The following is a 25,693-nucleotide window of genomic DNA, read 5'->3' as shown; positions in this document are numbered from 1 at the left end:
AATTACTTTTCGCCATTGGTTTTAGGATTTAAGATGACTAAAATTAAAACATGCAAAGAAAATCCATTGTACTTTTATGAAATCCATTGTACTTTGGAAAGATATCAAAACACAGTCTCACATAGGCTGGTCATGTTGGAGTGTACCATTTATTAAATTTCATCATGTATGATCACTGTATCATAACCAATTTAAAACTGACAACTTTCACATTCGAAAACACAGAGAACATATTGATTTTTCAACCATTTTGCTTACATGTACTTCTCAGCCCTCATGCAGTGCTCATAATTAGGAGATACTGTACATTAACCCTCTAATATTATGCTAATTAATTAAGAACCAAGTCAGAGGGTAGAAAAATGTCAACATAAATTCATTCTCCAAAAACTGCCCATGGACATATCATCACAGTTCCCTATAATTACGGTCCATTCTTCTGTAAAATGCATAATGGTCATCATATAACAATAGTTATGACAAGGCAACAATATCATTTCAGGAAAGGAATACAACAAATGAGACTAAAAGTTGAAGAGAAGAGATCAGAGCATATGAAGGTCATTTCAGAACACCACACGGACTTCAGTGTTTTCCACTTTCCCGTTGGAAAGAACATGCACAAAGTATTCTTAGCAGACTGTTGTCAGGAGGCATGAAAAATTGGCTTCCATTCCACAGATGTTGAGAGAAGATCAATGGCATTGAGGAAAGAGAATTGTGTTCATTATCTTTTGGGTCTGTCTATGTCATCTATAGCTGCTAGAAGTTTCTGTCTTGCTTTTTTATTGATATGGGATCCCAGGCAAACATTAACCAGATTGGTCAGCTGCTTCATTGAATACTCCTGCTCAAAAGAAAAAAAAAAGATCATATTTAGAACACGGATCAATGGAAGGACGGACGGACACTCAGGTCTCAGTGGACAGTAACTGAGCACTACAACCCAGAGGAAAGCAGTGAAAGTATAGTTCAGACATAAAAGGCAAAGGATTAGCGAGCTGTGAAAATAGGAAATAAGTACCACAGCATTCATTTGAAATAGGAAGGACTGGGATCTCTTTAATATGGCAGACAGTCTGACATGCCTATGCTTTTTATTATGTTTAAGAGCACACACTTTATGCTTGTTTCTGTGACAGTCTTTGTTATTAAGTTATCAAATTACACTGACATTTCAAATTTTTAAAATGCTACTGAATAAGCATTTTCCAGCACTCCACATTTTGTAAACATTGTATATAAAAGACAAAGGTGTCCAATCACAGAACAACTTTTCTCAGAATAAATGAATAAGGTAACATAGATCAGAAAGTTACTGGATTTTAAACCCTCATATCGTAACTGGTAGCTAGTAAGTAAAAGTAAGACCATTAAGTATTTTCTGTTGTACAAGTATTTGGTTTCTGAATTTGAGATTACAAGTTGCTAGAATGAGAAAGAATGGGCCTCATCAGAAAGTTTTATATACTGACAGGTCTTAGAGGTTGAATAGCAAGAGTTCAGATCAGGAGAGAGGGTTGTGTCTATCATCTACTAAGAACATGTCTTCACTGGAGATAACCACTGAAGATAGTGCAATTCCAAAATATGAGAAAGAGTTCATTTAAAAACTTGGCCAACTACTCAGAGCATCTGTAAACACCTGACAAATTCTCTTAAGTAATCAGTTAATACTTAGCGGACACAACTGTCATCAAGCACTGGACCAGACACCGCAGAATTGGGGTTCTCGTAAGACAGGGCAGGCCCTGTTGCTGGGAAATTTTCACCAAATTACAAATATAAGTTAGTCCAAGTTCTTCCAAAATACTAAACTAAAAATTTCAGTCCACTATAACAAAAGAGGAAAATGTAAAAGGGTACCATTCTTGCATCAAAGAATGGATATCTAAGAGCTATGCTTTCTGTCCTCAGCTACTTGTAACCTTTCCCCAAGCTTCCTCCTCAGTACCAATCCTGAAGTGTTTACAGCTTACTTTACTAAATGGATCCTGGCAACACTCAGCATCCATCTGCACCTGGGTTAGCATTATGGTTCACAAATGTCACAGGACAGTGGGACTAAAAATGGTGACATTTTCCTCAATTCTGAAATCTTTGAAAATAGCATGTACATTTCTACTTTGCTCCCAGAGATCTGAAACTGACCTACAAATGGGCACATGTACAGAAAACTCAGGCTAATGGTCATTTCATTTTTCTAGAATGTCGAAACCAGGAAGGATGAGCCTCATAAAGCATATATAAGTAATTCCCGTGTCCTTAGCCAGTCAAATGAGATATTTACCTGGTCTTTACTGATGATGTTTATAGCACAAATAAATGTGAATGCTAGAGTCATTGAAGAAATGAGATTCGGTGCAATTTTAACACTTCCCACACTTTCATTAAATTTGTCTTCACATACTGCCTACCTAGACAAACGCTACAACAATCACACAGAAAAGCTCCCGTAATAAGCACGCTCTAGTGATATCTTGATTTGAACTGTGTCAAAAATTCAGCATCCTACATAACACTTCATAAATTGTATTTTTTTTCTCTACTTATCTATGAATCCACACAAAAGAAAAATAATCTCATCTGCACTTAAGGTAAAATCTAATGGAGGATGAAGTTACATTTAGCCATTTAGTATTACCGCATTGAATCATCACTACTACATGTCAGTGTGTTCAGAGGATGTCACTCATTCATTCTTGTTGAGGGCTGCAAGGAGGTTTAAGACTTGAACTAGTGACGCATTTCAATGTGGCTGTATTCAATTTGTCTTGATGTTAACCCACTTCAGCCTTTTCCTACAACAGCGGGAGGATAAATATAGCTAATGTTCAGACTCTGGCTCTCTTTCTAGATAATTACTGTTACAGTTCACAAAGGTCTCAAGATTTGATTAGGCAAAGGGCATTGCACAGACACTGTGTGAACACGGTAAAGAAATGGCCTCCGTAGTCCACACTGAAAAAGCAAATGTTTCTTTATGTTCCGTTCTCATGACTGAATTATATAATATACCAGACTCAAACAGATCCAAGGAAAAGGAATAAAAACTTAATTATCTGTTTTCCAGCTCTCACCCTGTGCTCCTTGATCCAGCGCTCCATGTCATTCTCAGTCAGGTAGTAGGCTTTAATGTAGGTTTCCACGAATTCTTTATCAGGAATGGGCCTAATATCTGTTAGTTTTTCAAGCTTCATTAAAAACTGTTGAAAGTCCAATTGCATCAAGGCACGACCCTCATTACTACACTTCTTGACATTGGCATATCTAAGATGCACAATAATAAAAACACATAAATGATGGGATGACTAGAAAAAGAAACCTTTAGGTACTTAAACTATTCTCTAATCCAACACTGGACTAATTCCCCATTGCAGGGGGAAAAGCACAGGAACATGAAGTCGGGAGGACCGGACTGTGTTCTGGCACTGTCACTCAGCAGCCCTGGTGCCTATCTGGGCCTCAGGGTCCTCATGTGCAAAGAGACCTGACAGCGTCTAAGGTTCTTTGCTGCTCTACACGCTGTTCTCCATGCTCAGTTAACATGATCACCTGCAAGAAAGTTAAATTGGTATTCCAGCTAATCTCGCTGCTAACAATTATTTCTAAAACAAAGCTGTGAATACTCCGAAGTGATCTTAGTTTCATTAAAGCAGTTTCAATTTTGTAGCTACTGGATACAGGGAAAACAAATGAAGTAAGTTTCCGATGGGCATTCAGCAAACCTGAAAATGTGCACACATATAAGCCCAGAAAGTATATACACATTTTTGATAATAAAACACTTAATAGACTTATTCTGAAACCTCACATTACTGAAAACCTGTGTGTGTTAAGGTTGAATAGTAATAAGAATTAATAGACTAATCCTCACATACATTTTACTACTCATAAATCAGTGTCTCATTCTTTCAATCATACAAAACATGGAGATTCCAACCCTAGGGAATGAGGTACCTCTCCTAAGGAAATGTGCAAGAAAATCAAAGCTTTCATTATTTAAAGTGACCAAGGGTTTTGTTGTGTGTTTCTTTTTAATTAAAAGTGTTTACACAGAAACATAACATTTATTACCCATTTTCTACTTTATTAAACAAATTTATTTCAAATGCTTTCAGACAGGACAGTGGACACGGAGCCAGCGTGTGATGTACAGCACGGCTGGCTTCAGCGCAGAGTGCCAAGACTGTCGTCAGCTTGTCATCCTCACCTTCTCACTTCCTGATACATTCTTTCTTAGAACTAATAAGAACTGAAGAGAAGTCAGATAAATGACAGTGTGAAAATTGAACTGATGTGCAATTCTAGATCACTCTGCATGCGCTCTGAAACAGCGGTTTGCTTTCAGGGACACTTTAAATGCACCACCGACTCTTATTTGTGTTCTGGGTGTCGTGGGCACTGTGAGCATGGTTTCTGAGCAAAGAGAACATTACTGTTGAGAGATCTTTAAAGTCAACACATGAAAGCGTTATAGTTTACAGTGACATAATAATGATCTTATTAGCCGTGATATTGTGGCCACGGGGACTGACTTGCCGTCAGAAAATCAGGCGTGCATAATAAGCCTTCTCTGTGTTTGAAAACTGGGAACTTGACAGGGGGATCGCTTTGTAAATTATATAAAAGTCTAACCCCTATGCTGTATACCTGAGACTAATATAATATTGACTGTCAACTACTACTTAAAAAAAAAATAAAATGGGAATAATCTAAATAAATAAATAAATAAAATAAAAAACTGTGAACTTGGACAAGTTATTTAACCTCTTTAAGCCTCAATTTTGAGGCTGGGTTTTCTCACTGCCATAAAATAATAGTACTATCTAAGAGAGGTTAGGATCTGACGATATAACCCTGTGAAGTTCTGGTTCAATAAATGACACAGTGCTCAATAAGTATTATGAATCATCAGCATAATTATATTATTAGGTAATAATAATTACCACTAGTTTAACTTTCAGAGAACCATTAGCTGCTGCATTCCTTCCTCTTCTATGAGCTGGTTCTAGGTCACCAGCCAGAAAAGCATCCATAGACAGAGGTGGTATAGTAAGGTTTAAGGTTTCTTCTAATTATATTCTAAAGTCAAACCTAAATTATTATGGGATTATCTGCTATTTATCACTATCTCTACCTATCTCTCCATCCATTAGTGTTAATTATAATGTTATACATACATTATGATTTATCATTGAGGAATCAGATAATGCTTTCCCGAAAAACTTACCCTTCCACAATAGTTCTGTTAGCCAGTCGTATACAATGTTCCCAAAGTATATTAGACACGGGCAAGGGTATCCGAACTCTCTTAGAAACCTCATTTAACCTCCTGTTAAACTGTTCAAATTCCTAAGAAGACAAAAATCACAGCTGTATGTGAATGTAATTATAATGCTGCATTGTTTTCCCATCTCAGTGGCAAAAAAGATTTAGGAGAACTCAGAATCAAACCAAGTAAAACCAAAAGAGATAATGCCTAATTTATTCAATTTGTTACACTTAGAAAAAACCCTTAATAGTGTTTAAATTATGTTGTAATACAGAGTATGTACATTACATTTTATCTCAAAGGAAATAAGTGTCATCAACTGATTCAACAATGCTAACCATGTTCAAATGTTCTTACATCTCCATTTTTTCTATGACTGTCAGTATAGATAAAAAGAGCTTGATAATCTATGTTTTTAAAATCCTTCAAGAGGCCCAGTTAAAAACAATGTTTTAAATTCAGAGTGAACTATCTGTAATCTGTGGCTATCTATATTCCTTAGAGAACAATTTGATAAATTATTCTCTTTCTTAAATATTTTTTAAAGTAAATAATTATATAGCAAACTAGAGGCCATGCACGGGTGAATTCATGCACGGGTGGGGTCCGGCAGGCCCGGCCCCAATCAGAACAGATTGGGGCTGGGCCTGTTGGGAGGAGGAGATGGGGGGAAGGTTGGCCGGCTGGCGATGAGGGCTGGGCCGGGCCAGCTGGGGGAAGGGGCCTCGGGCGATTGGCCAGCAGGCCCCGTCCCAGATTGGGGCTGGGGGGCTGATTGGGGGCCAGCAGCCTAGGGGAGGGGCCATGGGTGGTTGGCCGGCTGGCCCTGCCCCTGATCGGGGTGAGGGGGGCCAATCTGGGGTGGGGCTGGGTGGGGGGAGGCGCTGCAGGTGGTTGGCCAACCAGTCCTGCCCCCTATTGGGGTAGGGGGGTGCGATCAGGGGCAGGCCTGCTGGGGGGAGGGGCTGCGGGCCTCTCCTGGTGGGGCGGGCTGATCAGGGGCAGGGGGAAGGGAGGGGCACTCTTGATTGGGGTGGGAGAGTCCAATCAGGGGAAGGCTGGCAGGGGGGAGGGGCTGCAAGATTGGCTCGTTGGTCCCACCCACTAATCTGGTCAGTTCACTGGCCACAGTGGGAGTCATAGCAACCGGTCGTTATGGCCCTTATGGTTGCTGGCTTTTTATATATATAGATGATTTGAAAGTCATGTAATAGCGGCAAATTTTTAGTTAGATGGGCAAAATAAAACATAAAATATTTTCAGTTATAGAAAACAACATTTTTGTTACTTATTAGTAACTTTTATGATACCACTCTACTAAAAATAAAAATATGTATAACCCATTTAGACAATTCCAACAATTACATGAAAGCAGCAGATGGTTCACCTTTCAATAAATGTATTTCTGGTTTCTTTGCACTATTATTGCCTAAATATGTCCATTAACAAAAGTAAATGCTGTTGATCCTTCCTTGACAATATATTTCAAATAAAGTTAAGAAGGCTTAAGATGACATTTTTCTTCAATAGAGAAGTTACACAATGCTGAACAAGTCAAGACGGACATGTGTTCAAATTTTCTAATGACACACAGGGAGAAAAAAATCTAATGTGATCACCATTCAAGCTACCACATCATTATTATTATGTTATCCTTTGCTACTTCCTAAATCATAATTTTTTTGAGGATTTATTTTGACAGTTAACTGCTTTTAATTATTTATGAAAAAATGTACATCTTCAACCTACTAAGCTTACTTTTGAAAATACAAGTTAAATAAGTAATTGCTCTTCAATTTTTCATTTCATGAATCTAGTAGAGCAGTAGTATTTGCTATTGTATTTAATGCTTCTTTACAGTAAACTGTGCTTTGGGTTTCAAGAGTTTCTTTCATATTTTAAAGTTAAAATTATATGCTTATTATATAAATGTCATTCTACTCATTGCTAAATTCATGTGCAAGAGTGCTTATTGATAAATAAGTAGAACCATTCCTTTTACTGAGGATTCTTTTGAAGCAACAATGCAGAGTGCTTTTTACCTAACAGTTTAGACTTGGAAAAATAATAGAACAAAATGATCATAAAAGTTTATGAAAAGTTTTAAGCTGATAAAAATTGGGTTCAGGTTAATAATGTGAATAGCATTGATTCTTTCTTATACTAGTATATAGTACTGATGTCCCAGCCCTGGGGGAGGGACCATACCCTGCTGGGCACTGGAGCACTAGATGGATTCCACTGCTATCTCTCCTTTAATCATTGGTTCTCAAGTGTCCCAGGCTATTATTTATTGCCTTGGAAGCAGATAAAAATGTTTGTGTAAGTAAATGAGATAAAAGTTAGGAGCTTAAGGACCAATTTTCTTTTCATGGACAAACAGGAAAAACAAAATTTTTCTGAAAGCTGGTTTTCATTTTCCCAGATACTCTTTCCTCACCTCAAACATCCACATGGTTCATGTTCTCACTTCCTTCAGGTGTCTCCTCAATTCCCACCATTATTGAAGTCCTCTAGCCACAAGTAAATGGTACTCCTCCCCATCCACCCCCTGCCACTCTCTCTCCCTCTTCTGCCGGCCATTTATTTTTGCACAGGACTGTTCCTCACCTGACACGTCATATCTTAATTTATCTCTTTACTACCATCCCTCGCTGGCATGTAAATTCCTAATTCACAACTACATTGCCAGCACCTAGAGCAATGCTTACCACATGTCAGGTGATCTATAAATATCACATGATGCATGATTTTTTAAAAAAACACACAACAAAAAACGACTACAATTCTTTCCAGAAAACTTATAAACATAAATCATTAAATGCAAAGGTATTTGCAAGATACATTGCAAAGGTAGTGTGATTTCTGTAAAACACAACTTAGAATAATCGGGTGTATGGTCTCTTGCTAATATACATACAACAGGAGAAATACCTTCTTGTCTCCACAGCCATGGCTACTGAGGTTACATACCATGAGAATCAGCCAAGTCATGCCAATCAAACTCTAAGTCCAGTGGAAAATTAGTGAGCAAAACAAAAGTTCTACAAAGTATTCTTGGGTCTAAAAGAACACAAAATTCAGAAAGTAAGCCTAATCTAATTCATGGACTTTAATATCACGATGCTAGAAATGTGGTAACACTGTAACTATAATCTCACTACTTTAGAGCGATTGCAATTAAAGAACAGTTCTCTTAGCAGAATCATCTTTAACAAAGACATTTCCCAGAGTACTTGCCTTTAATAGTGCATCTACATATATGTTGTGCTGTGACATAATTTCCTTTACATCCCATTTCACATTAGCCATCAGGAGCAGCATCTGTTCATAATCAATGGCTTTACCAGCTACGATCCAGTAAATTGGTTTGCGTAGTTCACTGGCAGTTGAGACTGTCTGAAATAAATTGCACAGAAATGAAAACAAATGTTTTCTAAAGTATCAAAAGTATAAAAGACATTTTGCTCCTATTTCTAGGACACATCATATCTGAAAATAAGTCATTATTCATTTGGAGATTTATATTATGAAAATACTTTAATTCGAGGGCAAAAGTCTCATTCAAAACATAATTTAGAGATATTAAGTAAACTTGAGGCCACAGACAGTTTCTAAAAGAACTACAGATTTCCTTGGAGATAGCAAATACTTCTCAAATTCTTTCACTTCTTTCCATCTCAACTCCCACCCTCCCCACCTCACAATTCCGTCTGACTGCATCTCTGTAACTGCCCTCCAGCCGGTCTCCATGCCTCTAGGCTTGTCATCTAACGTCCCTTCTTCACATTGCCTCCCTAGCACACTTTCTAAAACACACCCCTGACCAAGCCACTCACCTGGGTCAAATCCTCCCGTAGCTTCCCAGTACCCTTGGAATCATACTCTTCCGGCTGAGAGCCCTGTACATCGTGCAGCTCCTGCTTATCACTGCGCCATCTTTCTCGTCACAAGCCCGCTACCCTGCCCTGGCAGCTTGAGTGTCTCAGCTGCTCACGTGCATCATGCTCTCCCTCCCCTGCTGCTCTTTGTATAAGCCATCCCTTAATTTGGAATATAATCCCTACTTGCCTAGCTGGTCAAGTTTAAACATCACTTCCTCCAAACAGCCTTTCTAGACAACCTGCTTCCAATCACACCCCTTTCCTCCTGCAGTCAAGGTTAAATACCCTGCCTCTGATTCTTTTCCCTTTGTATATTTTAAATAACTGGCTTTCTCTCTCACTGGACTAAAAGTTATGAGTTGCCCAATAAGTATTTAATACAGTGATTCAGGGTCGAATAAACAAATATTCTAATGCAGCTCTCCTGGGATTTGGAGACTGATCACTAGTAAAACAGGAAGCAAAGCAAAACTCCTAACTAATGTGTGACCGTACTCTCTGGCTCCCAGTTGAAATGACACCCGAGACAGCCCATCTCTGACCTGAGAATAAAATTGCTGAAGGAAGGGCTTTTTGACTGCAGGCATCACAGCATCCAGATGCGGCTGAAGGAACTCAAATTGTTCAGCCAAGAATACCCTAAAGGGAACAAATAACCCCCTTGTAAACACAGCACAGAGTTAGAGCCTGCCAGTGTTTTTGTAGAAGTAGTCTTTAAGATCTCTAAGCAAAACTTTAACAATTAAAATTATTTTCCACTTTAGTGAACTACCTCTTGACATGCTCATTTACATTCTACATAAAAATGAAAGCCCAACTTATCATTGAATGTGAATTGAGGTGGAAGAACGGTGACTTCAAGGGAGCTAATTTGGACACAAAGGTGTAGTTATGCTGCTTTGCATGTTAAGATATGAGCACAGATAACACAAAACATTGGAGAAAGATTTGAAAGGATTTCTTTTAAAGATCCCATTTAATTATATACAACAGACCCCTGAATTCACAGATTTAACATCTGACACTTATCAGAAGTTACCCAACATTCATAACATGTAACAAAGGAACTCGACTGAGACACACATGTGAGCTTCAGGCCAGGAGGCAGGGGTGCCGGAGTCAGAGGCCCCCGGCTGGAAGACGGCTGGTAGCTGCACTGTTTTTCTCTATTTTTTGTTATGTACACAAAAATCCTTAAGTTAGAATTGACTACATTTTATGGGAGAAGTTATATGCTTCAGTTATATTAAAACCTGGGGGATTTATAAAGGTCAGGATGCACTCTTGCAGATGTCAAGGGTCGACTACATTTAACACTGAACTGACAACGTAACTAGTTTCTCCAGAACCACAGTTCAATAGGAAAATAGAAAGTACACTAGAACATCTTTTAAAGTTTTACTTAAAGCATGGATCACGTTGCTAAAGATTGAAACTTAAAAGATTTCCCTCTTTCCATTTATGTAACCGAAAACCAAACATGCAGTTTTAAAAATCCACTGGTAATCTATTTTGGGGTATACTTCTCGGAAATACACATTGATATTGCAAAGTGGAAGATATATACAAGAAGTCTAATTATACAAGGCTTACTTTAATAGCCTTTCTTAAATATTCAATGGTAAAGTAACTGTTTTTAACAACTTACAGGGATTCTGTGGCTACCACTCTCTCAGCCAACCCATACAATGTGTCCCCGGAGGTCAAAACCACGAGGTGACTTAGGTGTGGGCTTGGGACCTTCTCCTTTCTCTCTTCTGCTGCTGTGAGTGTGGCAGTAGGATCAGCTGTAACTTCCTGAAAATACAGCACATATGTACGCAATCTGAAATAACAAATCTAATAGCAATAAACCACGTGATGTTACCAAACTGGAACTATAATTCAAACACTCTTAGGCTTGCATTAATTACATTTAGTTCTTGCTCTCCCCCCTCCCACCCCTCCCACCCTCTTTTGTATTTTCTAACTGCTGGAACATTGCTTTTTATGCTAAGTGAAAATGATCCAACTCTATATACTATAACCTGTGCATGAATTACAGTTGGCCAACACAAGGAATCTTCATGAATCGAGAGATGTTTCATAGAGACAACAGTGAGATGCCCTTCAAGAACTCACAAATGAGGGAAAAGAAATTGTCCCTTGAAGACTAAGCTGATAAGTTTCAAAATTATGGTGTGATTAACCATTTCACACCCAAGTCTAACCAAGGTAACTTTGAAATAATCTCAAGAAAGCAGGACTAGAATGTTATAAACTGAAATTGAACCAATTGTCTGGGACAGATTATTGATGAGAAGGAAGATGGTTACTGGAAATAAAAGAAAGGGATGCCCCCAAAGCAGGGAGTGTTGAGCTTTAAAGATCCTCAAAGAAAAAATTAGACACAAAAAATTAGACACACAAAAAAATCTGAAGTGTAAATGTAAATCTAGATTACTTTTTAAAGCAATTACATAGTCACAAATTGCTGACATTTTCCGTATGAATAAAAGGGACATCAAATGCATAGGACTCTGGGAGTATAACTTAAGTTTATAAATTTAGCAAAATGAAAATGAAACATTATAAAACCCTTCAAATTAGAAAATGGTTTTATTCTTCATTAGTTCTTTTTTATATCCTATCTTCTTCTAAAGATAATGTCTCTCTTCAATCTCTAATTACTGAATTAGCATTTACAAGTTATTTGGGAACAACTTTGCTTGCTCTAGAGAGAATCAGGGTAAGGAAACTATGCAAGTTAATCAATGTTGCAGTTCCATTATTTATTTCCTTCCACATAAAAGGAAAACAAGCACCCCACTCCTAAAAAAAAAAAAAACACAAAAAAACACAACCCACAAAATTACATACTGTTTGGTACCAACTGGTTGCTTGTGTTATGTAGTTTAATTCCGGTGGATGCTTCCTCATCATCTTCCAGACTGTCCAAGTGCGGAACCCTGGAGTCATTCATGACCCCCTTCCTCCTCGCCTCCATCACGACTAAATAAACACCTATCTTGTTTGTTTCTTCCTCATGTCACTACTTCATCAGGCCCAAGACCACAGCATTCCTAACTGAACTATTCTAAATGCCCCTCATAGACACCTCTTCCACTAGCATATCCTGTTTCCACTCCACTTTTCACAGGTTTAACGGGCTTACTTTTCTATGATACAGAAGTGATATTTCTAAAGTGCAGACATGATCATACCACTCCCTTGCTTAAAAGTCCTCATTCCGTACAGGTGAAAGCCTAATCTTGTGCCATGATATTATGCCTTTACAAATGACCCCAGCTACCTGGCCAGCCTCATTTCCAGGTAATCTTCCCTGTCCTTCAGGTTTAGCCACACTGGCCTACTTGCTACACCTGACCTGTTGACACTCCTGTTGAACCAGCTCTCTTCCCCTCATCTGCCTGGCTCTCTCCTCCACAGTTTTTAACTCTGAGCTCGTATTCACCTCCTTCCTACAACATTCTCAGTCTCCCAAGAATTAGTGCCCTAGCTGGTTTGGCTCAGTGGATAGAGCGTCAGCCTGGGACCAAAGGGTCCTGGGTTTGATTTTGGTCAAGGGCAAGGACCTCACTTGCAGGCTCCTCCCCAGCTCTGGCCCTGGTCAGGAAGAGTACAGGAGACAACCAATCGATGTGTTTCTCTCACATCGATGTTTCTCTCTGTCTGTCCCTCTCTCTTCCACGCTCTCTAAAAATCAATGGAAAAATATCCTCAGCTGAGGAAAAAAAAAAAAAAAAGAAGAATTAGTATTTTTCCTGTGTCAATGTTATCGACACATACACATTTGTCTGTATGTGGCATAAATTACACTGCATCAGTTACCCCTGCCTCACTGTGGGTTCTCAGAGGATAGGGACAGATTTCTTCTTTGTCACTCAAGACCTTGGCATGACTCCTGGCATTAGCAGCCCTTATTCGTTTAATTAACAGAGATGATGATAACAGTGAGGATGATAGGAGTCTTCATTTCCTCTCCTTTTGTTCTCTTTCAAGCCCATTCCAATCAGGCTTTTGTCTGCCACACTTCAAAGAAATAGTTATCAAGGTTCCCAATGGCCTCCTTGTGGCCAAATCCAACAGTCTGTGCTGAACATCCATGTTCTTTAACCCACTGCAGCATTTTACACGGCTGATCTTGAAAAACTTTCTTCCCTTAGTCTCCAGGTCACCACACCCTCCTGGTCTTTCTCCTACACCATGGGCCACTTTGAAGACTCCTTTGCTAGTCTGTCCTCCTCTCCCTGACCTTCAAATACCGAAGAGCCTCACAGTTCAGTTCTTAGACTTCTCTCACTTACATTCTACTCCCCAGTTAATTTCAACCAGTCCCACATTTCTAATGCCATCCACATACCAATAGCCCAAAATTTGCATGCTAGTGCTGACCTCACTCTCACCTTTAGTACATTTAACATGAAAGTGAACTCTTGGTGTCCTCCTCAATTATGTCCCTTCTAAAAGTCTTATCCATTTCCAATAATGGCACCTCCATTCTCCAGAAGTCAGATGTCATCCTTGGCTCCTCTCAGTATCATACACCACTTATACATCAACAAATCTTGATGGGTCCAGATTCTAAGGTCTCACTACTTCCTCCACTAACTCTTTGGTACAAGTTACCTCATCTCTCTCTTTTACTGTTACACACTGAAGCCAAGGTAATTCTCTTTTAACTAATTGATATCATGTCAATTCTGCTTAAAGCTCTTCAATGGCTTCCTGCCTTCCTTAAAGTAAATCCAAGGGCTCTACATAATCTAGGCTCTGGATACCTCTCCGGTTTCATCTACCATGGACCCTCTTGCTTTCTTCATTCCAATTATACTGGCCTCTTTGCTATTCCTGAAATATGCCAATTATGGTCCTACCTCAGGTCTTTGTATATTCCCTCAACTGAAACATTCTTCCCCAAAACATCCTCTCCCTACTAGAAAATAAGCTACACATGGGTAGGGATTTTTGTCTGGTGCCCCCCTCCCCACCAAAATTATACCCTTAACTCCCAGAACAGTGTCTGGCATCATGTTCAATAAACAGGCACTAAATTAACGTTTGCTGAAAAAAATGAATTCTCATCCAGGTAGCTCACTTCCCTATTTCTTCAGGGATCTATTTCAATGTTATCTTCTCAAAGGGGCCTTCTCTGATTATCTAAATAAAATTACATGCTTTTTCTCCTCTTACTACCCTTTCCTAGTTCTTTGTAACTCTCAACACAATCTGACATTAAATGAAATATTCATCTATTCTTATCTGCCTCCTTCACTAGAAGGGACCATCAGTCTTCCACAAACTACCTAGGAAATCAATATGAACAAACAAACAAACTCACAGACACCAGTATGGTGGTTACCAGAGGCAAAGGGGGTGGAGGGGTAGGAAAGGTAAAGGGGGTCAAATGTATGGTATTGGAAGGAGATTTGACTTTGGGTGGTGAACACACAATGCAATATATAGATGATGTATCATAAAATTGTCCAAAAATAATAAAATTTTAAAGAAAAACAACAATAAATATAGCTATCCAAATATTGTGTATCCCCTGAGTCTTGTCCACTCATCAAAGAGCTCTTTGCCTTCTATTTTCAATACCTCCTATAGCATTCTATTTTTTACTTAGTTCAGAGTTGTGAATATTCACCTCAGAGCAAGTCAAAGAATGGTAAGGAGACCTAAAACCTTGAAACAAGAAAAATGAATAAAGGAATAGGGGGAAGAGAAAACTCATCTGGACCATATGACTAGGCTAGCCAAAGTGGCCCCAATGGTGTAAAAATAGTAATAACAGAAGATAACCCAGCAAGATAGATTTGGCTGCATCATACCAAAGTACATGGTATCAAGCAGAAGCGTAGGGCAGGAAGGGCTGCTGGGGATTGTTATGAGTTCCCAATAGAAGGACAAATTCAGTCAGAAGCTGACAGCTACTCTGTATATATGCATATTATATAAGTTAAATAAGCACAGATAAGTTTCCTTTTGTGATTGTATGAGCAGAAATCTGGAGTATTATGCTCTACAAGTACAACAAAGTCTCCTTCTAAGCATCAAACATGCACTCTTTTAAATTATTTTGTAATTAAACTAACAAAAACTGATGTGAACTTTCTGCCAATATGCACAATCTCAATCTCAAAATAGCTCCAGGGTAACCATGAATACCACACATTTATAACAGCAGAGTAACCTCTGAATTGCATTCTTTCGGGATCAGATATCACCATCTGTACAACATATTTAAAAAGTTAAAAGCTTCTTTGAGTTTAGATACTACCTGGTTAACCTAGGACTGAAGAGGGAGATGGAACTAGAAGGTGATGGAAGGCAAAGAAAGGATATAATCTGAAGCCTGAGGGAAATAAAATTTGTATTTGGGTGTCACAGGAGAGATCAAAAGCACTTACCAAACTACCTCCTGACCTAACTCCAATTCAAATGTGTTGAGTTCTCCCTTTACACACACAGCTCTTTCACATAAAACATTCTTATAGAGATAATTGGAATTGTTCCCTCCAGTTCAAAAGGTTTCCATTAGGATGCCTTCCATTGCTCCCAGTTAACACTGGTATTTTAGGCATAAAAATTATGGTAATTATCTGCTTAAAAGCTAAAGTTCTATGTTTACATTTAGGGAAATAATGCTTGAAGAGAGCAAGAGAATCACAAAAACGTCAAGCTGACATAAATAATGGTATAGTAAACAGATCAGTGTTTCAGTTATACCAGTAAAATAAGGGGAGGATATAAAACCTATTGAAGACATTGAGAATTAAAACCTTAACCAATCTTTATTCTCACAGTCAAAGTCATATTTTTTAGCCTTTCCTGCCACCAATTATTACTACTAAGACAATTCATATTTATGAACTTTTCTGCACAAATTTAAAATACATTTTTATTATCAAAGACTTAAAAGTTGGCCAAAGGTCTTAAGCAAACAATTTAGCATCACCAAGTGGACAGGGGGAAATTCACATTTCTGGTGCCACTGTCACCTATACCAGCTCCCTTTCCCACTCTTCCCCTATCAGACCCATTTTTTTAGACTTTTACTTGATGTGTCAAGCAAATTTTTTTAGTTTACATTGGATTTATATGATAAATTATTTCAGGTGGCATCTTTAAGACCATAAGGGTTCCACTTGCTTTTTATAGCTAAGCAAAACTTAAAGATAAATATGGAGAAAATAAAATTACTAAAAAAGTGTTTATTGAAATTTTGACTAACAGAGAAATATAAGGAAGAATACTACTTCAATCTAGTGGTTCCAGATTGACTAGGCTATATTTTAATAACAAACCAATATATTGACTAACAAGAAATCAATTAATGTTCTCTGCCAATCTAGATTCAATGTAATGAAGTGAAGAAAAAGATACACCAGCTTGTGAAAACCTGAAATCAAGGTCTAGTAAATGACAGATATATTTTCTAAAATAATAAACCAATGCTTATCAGTATGAGCAATAATTTAACATGTAAAACACTGGAAACTAATGGACTATTTCAGAAAAATGTCTAATAAAATTGCTGTAGAGCAATGATTTTCCATCGGTGTGCCCGCAAGAATTTTTTTTATTATTAATTTCTTTATTGATTAAGGTATCACATATTTGTCCTCATCTCCCCATTCCCATCCCAAACCCCTCCCCATGCATGCCCCCACCCCCCTGTTGTCCATGACCACTTGTTAGGCTTATATGCATGCATACAAGTCCTTTGGTTGATCTCTCCCCCTTACCCCCACCCCACCCTACCTTCCCTCTGAGGTTTGACAGTCTGATCGATGCTTTCCTGTCTCCGGGTCTGTTTTTGTTCATCAGTATATGTTGTTCATTATTTCCCCTAGATGAGTGAGATCATGTGATACTAGAAATACACTTATAAGAACCGAAAATGAGACAAGCAATAATGGTTATGCTGAGAGGCGCTGCGGTAAAAAAGGAGGAGTTCCTACCATTTGCAACAGCATGGATGGAGATGGAGAGCATTATGCTAAGTGAAATAAGCCAGGCAGAGAAAGATAAAAATCACATGATCTCACTCATTTGTGGAATATAATGAACGGCATAGACTGATGAACAAGAACAGATCCAGAGACTGAGAAATGTCGATCAGAATCTCAAACCTCAGGGAAGGAGGGGGTGGTTGGGAGTAAGGGGGAGATATCAACCAAGGCACTTGTGTGCATGCATATGAGCCTAATCAATGGACACAGACAACAGGGGGGTAGGGCATGAGTGGGGGGTGTGGGGTAATGGGGGAATAGGACACATATGTAAAAAAATAATAATAAAAATAATAAAAAAATAAAAATAAAAATAAATAGAAAAGAAATTGTGAGGTAACCAGAACCCCAAGAACACCTGAGAACGTCTTTCTTGCCATGCTAGCAGTCATCAGCTGTATGGTAACATTACCTGGGGAAAATGGGGAAGTATTTTGGACTTATGTTCCTGACCCTTCATGGGTAAGAGCCCTTACGTGGGCTGATCTCCCACTTAATGTAGTCACCAATAATACCAAACACCTTGGTCATCCAGGAGGACCATGGGTGGGGCAAGGAAGTATAATTACACAGGGGTCGCCACCCAGCTTCCCTTTTGTATGACACAAAATCAAACCACTGCTCCTTTGTGTGTAAAATTAGAGAGAGGTTTCTGGCTTGCATGGACACCAAAGGAAGGGACTATCACTAGTTGCTCCTGGGAGAGGTGCAGAAAATGTAAGACCTTGTCTATACAAAAAGAAATTGACAACCAGTTTGAAATGGAATTGCCATGGCCTAGAGCAAAGAATATCCTTACATAATATTATTCTACAATGTCATTATAATTTTTCCCAGATTTGTATTACCCCCATTACCTATAATAGTACCTCACACCCTTGGGAATCAATAAAAAATCATCTTTTTGGTGCTTGGAGACAAAGGTAACACATCTCTTGATATTTTAGAATTACAACAGCATAATGTACAATTATCCCAAACAAACTTACAAACTAATTCTTTGAATGTCTGACAGCAATTTAAAAAAGACATGAAAGGATTTAATCCCTTCCACTGTGTAGCAGGGGTCCTCAAACTACGGCCCACGGGCCACATGTGGCCTGCCGAGGACATTTATCCAGCCCGCTGGGTGCCGCTGCCTGTCCTGCTTAGCAGCCGACTTGTCCCGGGCCCGCAGTGTGCATAGAAATTTGTTCATAGTTGTTTTTTTAAACTATAGTCCGGCCCTCCAATGGTCTGAGGGACAGTGAACTGGCCCCCTGTTTAAAAAGTTTGAGGACCCCTGGAGAGGGCCCCTTGGGAAGGCACCTGAGCATTCTATATTGGCCCCTCTTGACCTTTTGGCCAATCCAATTGCCCACAGCTGTTGCCTGTGCTTTCTGTTCATGCTGAGGTTGAAGCCTCATGGTGGCTGGTACCATGGATCTGTCTCTCGCCCAGTGGGGTGAGCTGGGCCCTCCCTGGAGAAGAAACCTGGGTTCCCCAAGATATGTGATTAGTGCCGGGGCCCCACCAGCAGGCGAGGGGATCCCAACGCAGGTACTGGGCATGGAGGCCTCGGGGGCATAGGCTACCAAGGAGACAGAACTGAACCTCACATCACCCTGCTTGGCCCCGGAGGATAGCTGGTTAGCCAGAGACGGGTAAGATTCCTCAGGGAAGGAACAACCTAAGACAGGCACAGTTGCACAGGGGCCATCAGGAGAGAACTTGGGGGTCAACAGAGGTGGGGCACAGACCCTCATCCCCCCAACTTTGCAGGGGCCTGAACCCTCACCCCTTCTGAGGGAGGTCTCCTGCCCCCATGGATGCTTCGCTTCCCATGCCCAGCTCAAATCGGGACCCAGGTAACAGACAGAGACTTGGCCGACAGCAGCTGCCCTCTCACTGCAACAAGACTTGTTTGAGTTGTCTTGTACCCATGGTGTGGGGAAGTGGGTTTTTGATATCTAAATCCAACCTAGCACCAGGAATGCTCAGGGCCTACTCAAGAAGGCAAATAATCATTTCCACTAATATTTACAGGGTAAAATAAGATTGTTGTTAGAGTATTAAATTTGACAGTAAAATAGTAGTCAAGTTCTCAGACCAATTTAAATTGGCTAAGTGAAATAAGCGAATATTCTAGAAAAATTAATGGTACAGACAAAAAGCTGTGCCTAAAGTGTTAACTAAAATTTTTATTGGTAGTTCATCTCATGGTAAAATTGCATAACATGTAATGAACCTAAAGCAGTCATATTTTAGTGCAAAAAATTAAAATTTAAAAGCTATCAAGACTACATTATAAAATTTCCAAAAGCCTCATAATATTTAAATAAAAAAAGGGAGGATAGTAGAAGAATATCATGTAAAGAAAAATATCCTGTAAGTAAATTACATCTAGAAAATTATTACTTTAGAAAATTAACTTTCATTTGTAATGCTAACAGCAAGACACCCATGAAAAACACACATGGTGTCAAAACAAGCCAAAGGAAAATTGTTTGGGCAAAAAATGAGAAAAGATCCCAAGTCAAATTTATAGAAAAGATTCCTTTATTAACTTTTGGTCGAGAATATGTTTGTATATTTTCAGAAAACACCTCCAAGACGATGTTGATTCCTGCATCAGAGAGGAATTGACAGGACTGCTCCAGCCATGAAGACAGAAGAGAAACAGTCCAGAGATGGAAGACGCTGACGACACCTTGACACACTAGCAGTCAGCAGCTGTGCGTTGTGGCAGGTTGCCCAGGACCAAACCAGAGAGGGTGGGACCTGCATTACCAGCATTTGTCCGCCATCCAGAACTGAAATATCATTGCTGACACGTACACATAAGGAACTGTTTGACATTGAAATTGGGACTCAAAAGAACTGTTGGCCCAGAAAGAAACTCACCGCAAGAATTTTTAAGACACACAATACCTGACTATTTAGTCAGGGGCACTGATCTCTTTTCCCTCAGAATGTCAAATAAATAGATGACAACAGCCAACACAATAGCTGCCCAATGTGAATGAATCAAAACTATACCTAAATTTTTGTCAGGTTGGCAAAAAATATATTTTTTTGGTGTGCTGCAGAATTTTAGTAATTTGTTTATGTGTGCCATGAGACGAAAAAGGTTGCAAAATTGCTGTTGTAGCGGCTTATCCTCCAAAGGAGTAAGGACCATGGAGAGGTCCGGTCAAAGATCAGCTCACCTTACAAACTGGAATCATTGCACAGTCTTCTGATTCAAAGTGCTGTCTTTAAGAGATGGGAAGAATAAGTACATAAAGAAAAGGTATCTTTAAAAGACAAGATGCCAAAGAGAAAAACAGGCATATTTATTTATTGGGAAGGGAGGTGTAGTTGGTTTTTAAAAACACATTTCTAAATCTGACTACCAGTTCAGGAGAAAATTTATCCAATGAACATAGAACTAGTCAGACAGATTCTACAGATACACTGTTGTCAGCAGATGGGTGGCAGCTGGTCTCAGAGAAACCCTAATGTGGTCCCACTGTTTACATGGCCATGCTATTTTGTTATACACTGGATGGTGAAATTGGAAGCATTAAATCCATGCCTTAAGCTTCAAATCTGGAACTGTGCTTTGACCATCAGAAGTTAGTCACTAGTAGAGATGACAGAAAAACATCAGAGTGAATGACTCTAATGGTAAATTACAGTCCATCAATCTGGAAGCACTTAGGAAGAAACAAGAAAAACTTCAGCAACAGACTAAGATCCAACGTTAAAGGTTATATTAAGTATCAAACAAGGAGAAGCAAAATCAAAACATAGATAAAGGCTAATGGGGTTGAAAGCCAATGTACTTTCAAAGACAAAAGGAGAGAGATGAGAGAGAGAGAGAGAGAGAGAGAGAGAGAGAGAGAGAGAGAGAGAGAGAGAAAGAGAGAGAGAGAGAGAGGGGAAAGATGGATGGGGAGCTTTGACTCTGAAAATGAAGATCAGGATTAAATGGATAAGGCCAAGAAAACAAGCCAGGAGACACGAAACTCACAAATTTGGAGTTTATTCATTTACTTTACAAACATTTACTGAAGAAATGCTATGTGCCAAAGTGCTATGAAAAATATACATATATTTTCCATATGTACATATTTACAAATATGAGCAAGGCAAAAAGATGTCCAAATGGTAAGGAAGATGGTGAAACGGATACAGGTTATTTCCTGCGCTCACCTGAGATAACGGTACATGCCTCTCACTTTATTCATCTCTCTGCTCAAAGATCACCACCCTGTCACCCTGCTTCATTTTCTTTTTAGCACTTGTATCTGACACTATATTATGAATTTGTTTATCTGTCTCTCTGCCCCAATAAAAAATAAGTTCCAAGAAGACAGGAATTACCTCTTTTGTATAAACTGATGAATTTCCAGCACTACAAAAATGCCTGGCATAGAATAATTATTTCAAAAGTATTCCTTAAAAGACTGAATGATTACATTGTTTTATAAAAACATAAGTATGCACATAATACAGAGCATATAAGAAAAGTGGAAAATGATTGCTTGTTTAGGTTGATGAAGGAATAAAGGATAATTCAGGGAACCCTGGGGTTAATATAAGTGCAGAGAAACATAGTGAACAGCAAAAATCTCTGGCTACAGTAACCAACCATAAGCAAAAGATGCTCTTCTTTAGATGCTTATGCTAGCTTAAACACTACAGAGCATCAGCCCTGTTTGGTGACCTAACCTATCTTCTTAAACATGCATTTCATCGTGTGACACAGTCAAGAATCCAGATGTCCCACTGCCAGTCAATTAAAAGCATACTTGAATCTCAAGGCCATCTATAAAGTGGTCTTGAACACTCTGCAACACCACTCTTCAGCAGATACCAGTGCCCATCACAAAGACCTGCCAAACTCTGGGCTTGCTCCCACCTCAAGGCCCTTGGCTCAGACTCGAACCTTAATCTAAATGCCCTTCTTCTTTTTCCCATGCAGCCCAGGCCTGTTCATCAAAGTCTAGCACAGGTCCCACTTCCTCCTTTAGTCATCCTGACGTGAAATATGCACATACACCTTTCCTCTCTTTGAACTTGCAGTGGAAGTATAGCTAATGTCATTTTCGTCTATGTGTATGAATTTTCACTCTCCAATCAGAGTATAGGAACCCTCCACTTGACTTCCTTTGAGTACTCAATGTAAGTCTCAGGCACTCATTATACACATAGACATACATTTATATGCAGTGGATTAGATGGCTAATTTCTATTTTCTATAATCCCAAAGAATTGATTCCAAATGATCACTTACCATATCAATGAGGCTCTCTTGTATTCTGTTTAAAGTTGTTCTTAGTCTACTACTACTAAGGCCTAGTCCCGTTGATTCCAACTGGAAAAGAAAAGGAAAGGTATGTGAATAGGTGTGAAGATAATCTTGCAAACGTCATAACTTCAAATTAAGCAAAGTGACGCATCTGATGAGTTTTCACTCCGAAACTCAGCCTTCAGAGGGTTTCCAAACTCCATTTAAAAATTCTAAAACATCAAGCAAAGAACTCAGACCTTAGCCCTTAGGGAATAAGAAACTATTTATACATGTGCATTTATTTACGGGTCACAGTAACATCTATCAATCTAATGAATTTATCAGGATAGAGTTCACCAGAATTTCTTTCCAAAAAGTTACTATTTTTAGTTAAAAATCTTTATATTTTAAACACTTAAAGACAACTAGTACACTGGTTATGGTCTGAAGAAGCATATTAGTGTAGTGTTGCTAATTGATTTTTTAACACAAATTAGAAACAGCCTAAATCTTCATCCAAAAATTAATGAAATTTTTGTTATGCTCAGTAAACATTTCACAGTATAGAATTCTCTTCACTACAACAAAGCCAGAGCATTTATTAAAATCTTCACACAAGAACATAAATGAGAAGTGAGACTTGATTGTTAAGTGAAAAGTTGGCTCCTTGAGTGCTGATTTGATTGAATATAAATTTAATTTAAAGGTGATCATAGATACATATAGACATCTGGAAAAATGTTAAGATATTCTATATGAGCCAATAAACATAAAATGATATTAATAGTGATCTATAAAATATATAGTCTCAGTAACTGATTCATAAAAATTATGTGTGTGTGTTGCCCTAGCTGGTTTGGCTCAGTGGATAGAGCATCGGCCTGCGGACCAAAGGGTCCCGGGTTCCATTCTGGTCAAGGGCATGTACCTTGGTTGCAGGCTCCTCCCCGCCTGGGCCCTGGTCAGGGCTCATGCATGAGGCAACCAATTGTGTTTCTCTCACATCGATGTTTCTCTCTGTCTTTCCCTCTCTCTTCCACTCTCCCTAAAATCAATGGAAAAATATCCTCGAGTGAGGATTAACAACAACAACAACAAAAATTATATGTGTGTATAAGTACACAAGCATACACACACATTATTGTTTCTCATCTCTTCCTGAGATACAAGAATGAGAAATTACTTACACAAGATATGTTAGAAAGCTTCTGCCAAAACAGTTGTATAATGGCATGGTGTTGTAAAACATGAACTAATTTTATATGGTAATTTTACAATACCTTATTTTTGCTATGTATTATAACTTCATCAATTCATTTTCTTCTTTTTTCGTTAGGTATTATATATAGTTAAATTCATAAATTTTTAGTGAATTTTGGTAATTGTATACAGCTTTGTAACCAGCACAATCAAGATATACCAGTAGAAGAATTCCCTCACCTTTAAAAATGTCCTCAAACCTTTTGACTTCATCACCTCCCTCATCCTCTCACCCTTACTTAACCCCTGATCTGCTCTCTGTCTTTGTAGTTTTGCCTTTTCTGAAAAATATGCCCTTATAAATGGAATCATACAGCATGTAGTCTTATGTTTAGCATGCTTTTGAGATTCATCCATGTTGTAAGACTATTAGTATTTATTGCTCCTTTACTGCTTAATAGTTAGTATTCTATAATATGGACATAGCACAGTCTGTTTACTTATTCACCAGTTAATGAATATTTGGGTTCCAGTTTGGACTACTTGAATAATACCACTATGAATATTAATGTCTAGCCTTTGTGTAGACATACACTTTCAGTTCCTTTCATTTCTGGTTAATATAATATATTTTTAACTATACAAGGTACTGTTTTCCAAAGTGGCTGTACCATTTTGTATTTTCACAAGCTATGTATACAAATGCCAGATACTCCATGTGATGGACTGAATGTTTGTTGTTCCCCTCCACTCCCAATTCATATATTCAAGCTCTAACCCCCAATGCAATGCTACTTGGAGATGGGGCCTTTGGGAAGTAATTAGGTTCAGGTGAGGTGATGAGTGGGGTTCCCATGCTGCGGTTAGTACCATCATGAGAAGAGACACCAAGGAGCTTGGTCCCTTTCATGGGAACACAGGAAAGGCCATATGAGGATACAGCTAGGAGGCAGCTGACTTTCTGTTTACTTATTCTATTAAGTGCTGTGTGGTGTGAAAATCTCAGCTATCATTAAGTCTTTTCCATTTTTTCTTTGAAATATTTTTATTAATTAATTTGAGAGAGAGAGAGAGAGAGAGAGAGAGAGAGAGAGAGAGAGAGAGAGACATCAATTTTTATTGTTCCACTTATTTATTTATTCATTCATTGGTTGATTCTTGTATGTGCCCTGACCCTCCAACAGATGACTGAGCTACCCAAACAGGGCCTTTCATTTTCTCTTAATTGAATTCTGTCAATTATTGCTTCATCTGTTTGAACCTCTGTTCTTAGGCACATACACATTTATTATCATTATGTCTTCCAGTTGAATAGTTGAATTGACCCTTAGATCATTATGAATCCCTCTATCTGTGGTAATAAATTTTGTTTTCAAATTTATTTTATCTGATCATTACCGTTTACATGGCATATCCTTACAATTCACATGCTTTCAACCTAGGTGTGTTTTTTGTTAGAAAGTATGGGCTTTGTTTTTAATCTATTCTGACCATCTTTGCCTTTTAATTTGAGTGTTTAGTCCATTAACACTTAATGTGAATATTGGTTGGGTTTACATCTACTATTATATGGTACCTCTTTTTAGTTTCTTGGTTCCTCCTTTCCTGCCTTTTCTGATTGTATACATTTTTTTAAGTTATACTTTAATTTTCTTGTTGGCAAAACAGTTAAAGTTCTTTGTATTATTTTTCATTGTTGTCCTATGGATTATAATATACATTCTTAACATTTCACAGTCCATTTACTGTTTACAATGCCCTGCATTACATAATATATGTAAACCTTGCCATCTTTTAAGTCCATATCCCTTAATATTCTAGTATAGTTGTTATGTGTAATACATTTATTATGAACTCCAGAAAACAATGTTAGAATTTCAGTTTAAACAACTATATGGTTTATAAAGAAATTAAATGGAAAAATAAAAAATATATTTTTTAGATTTCCCCAAGTAGTTTCTATTACCAATGCTCTTCATTCTTTTCCAAGGACCCATGTTTTCATATTGTATCATTTTCCTTCGACCTGAAAAACTTCCTTTATCATTTCTAGTATTAC

The 25,693-nt window shown here is 38.4% G+C and overlaps 1 protein-coding gene across 1 annotated transcript in view; it reads right to left on the bottom strand.

Annotated features, from left to right (window-relative positions):
• Positions 1-123: 123 nt before the first annotated feature.
• Positions 124-25,693, bottom strand: part of VPS50 (VPS50 subunit of EARP/GARPII complex) — a 123,621-nt gene continuing 98,051 nt past the window's right edge. Inside the window, exons 22-28 of the mRNA XM_080667117.1 lie at positions 22,438-22,518; positions 10,808-10,956; positions 9,702-9,798; positions 8,516-8,674; positions 5,234-5,355; positions 3,081-3,270; positions 124-847 (exon numbers count right to left, since the gene is read on the bottom strand). Coding sequence (XP_080523243.1) covers positions 728-847; positions 3,081-3,270; positions 5,234-5,355; positions 8,516-8,674; positions 9,702-9,798; positions 10,808-10,956; positions 22,438-22,518 — 918 coding nt within the window. The 3' untranslated portion in view covers positions 124-727. The remainder of the gene's footprint in view (positions 848-3,080; positions 3,271-5,233; positions 5,356-8,515; positions 8,675-9,701; positions 9,799-10,807; positions 10,957-22,437; positions 22,519-25,693) is intronic.

This window comes from Plecotus auritus (assembly GCF_963455305.1).
Source record: "Plecotus auritus genome assembly, chromosome: 4".
Classification (NCBI taxonomy): Eukaryota; Metazoa; Chordata; class Mammalia; order Chiroptera; family Vespertilionidae; genus Plecotus; species Plecotus auritus.
The sequence above is the reverse complement of the archived record's forward strand: the minus strand, read 5'-3'. Positions and strand labels throughout refer to the sequence as shown.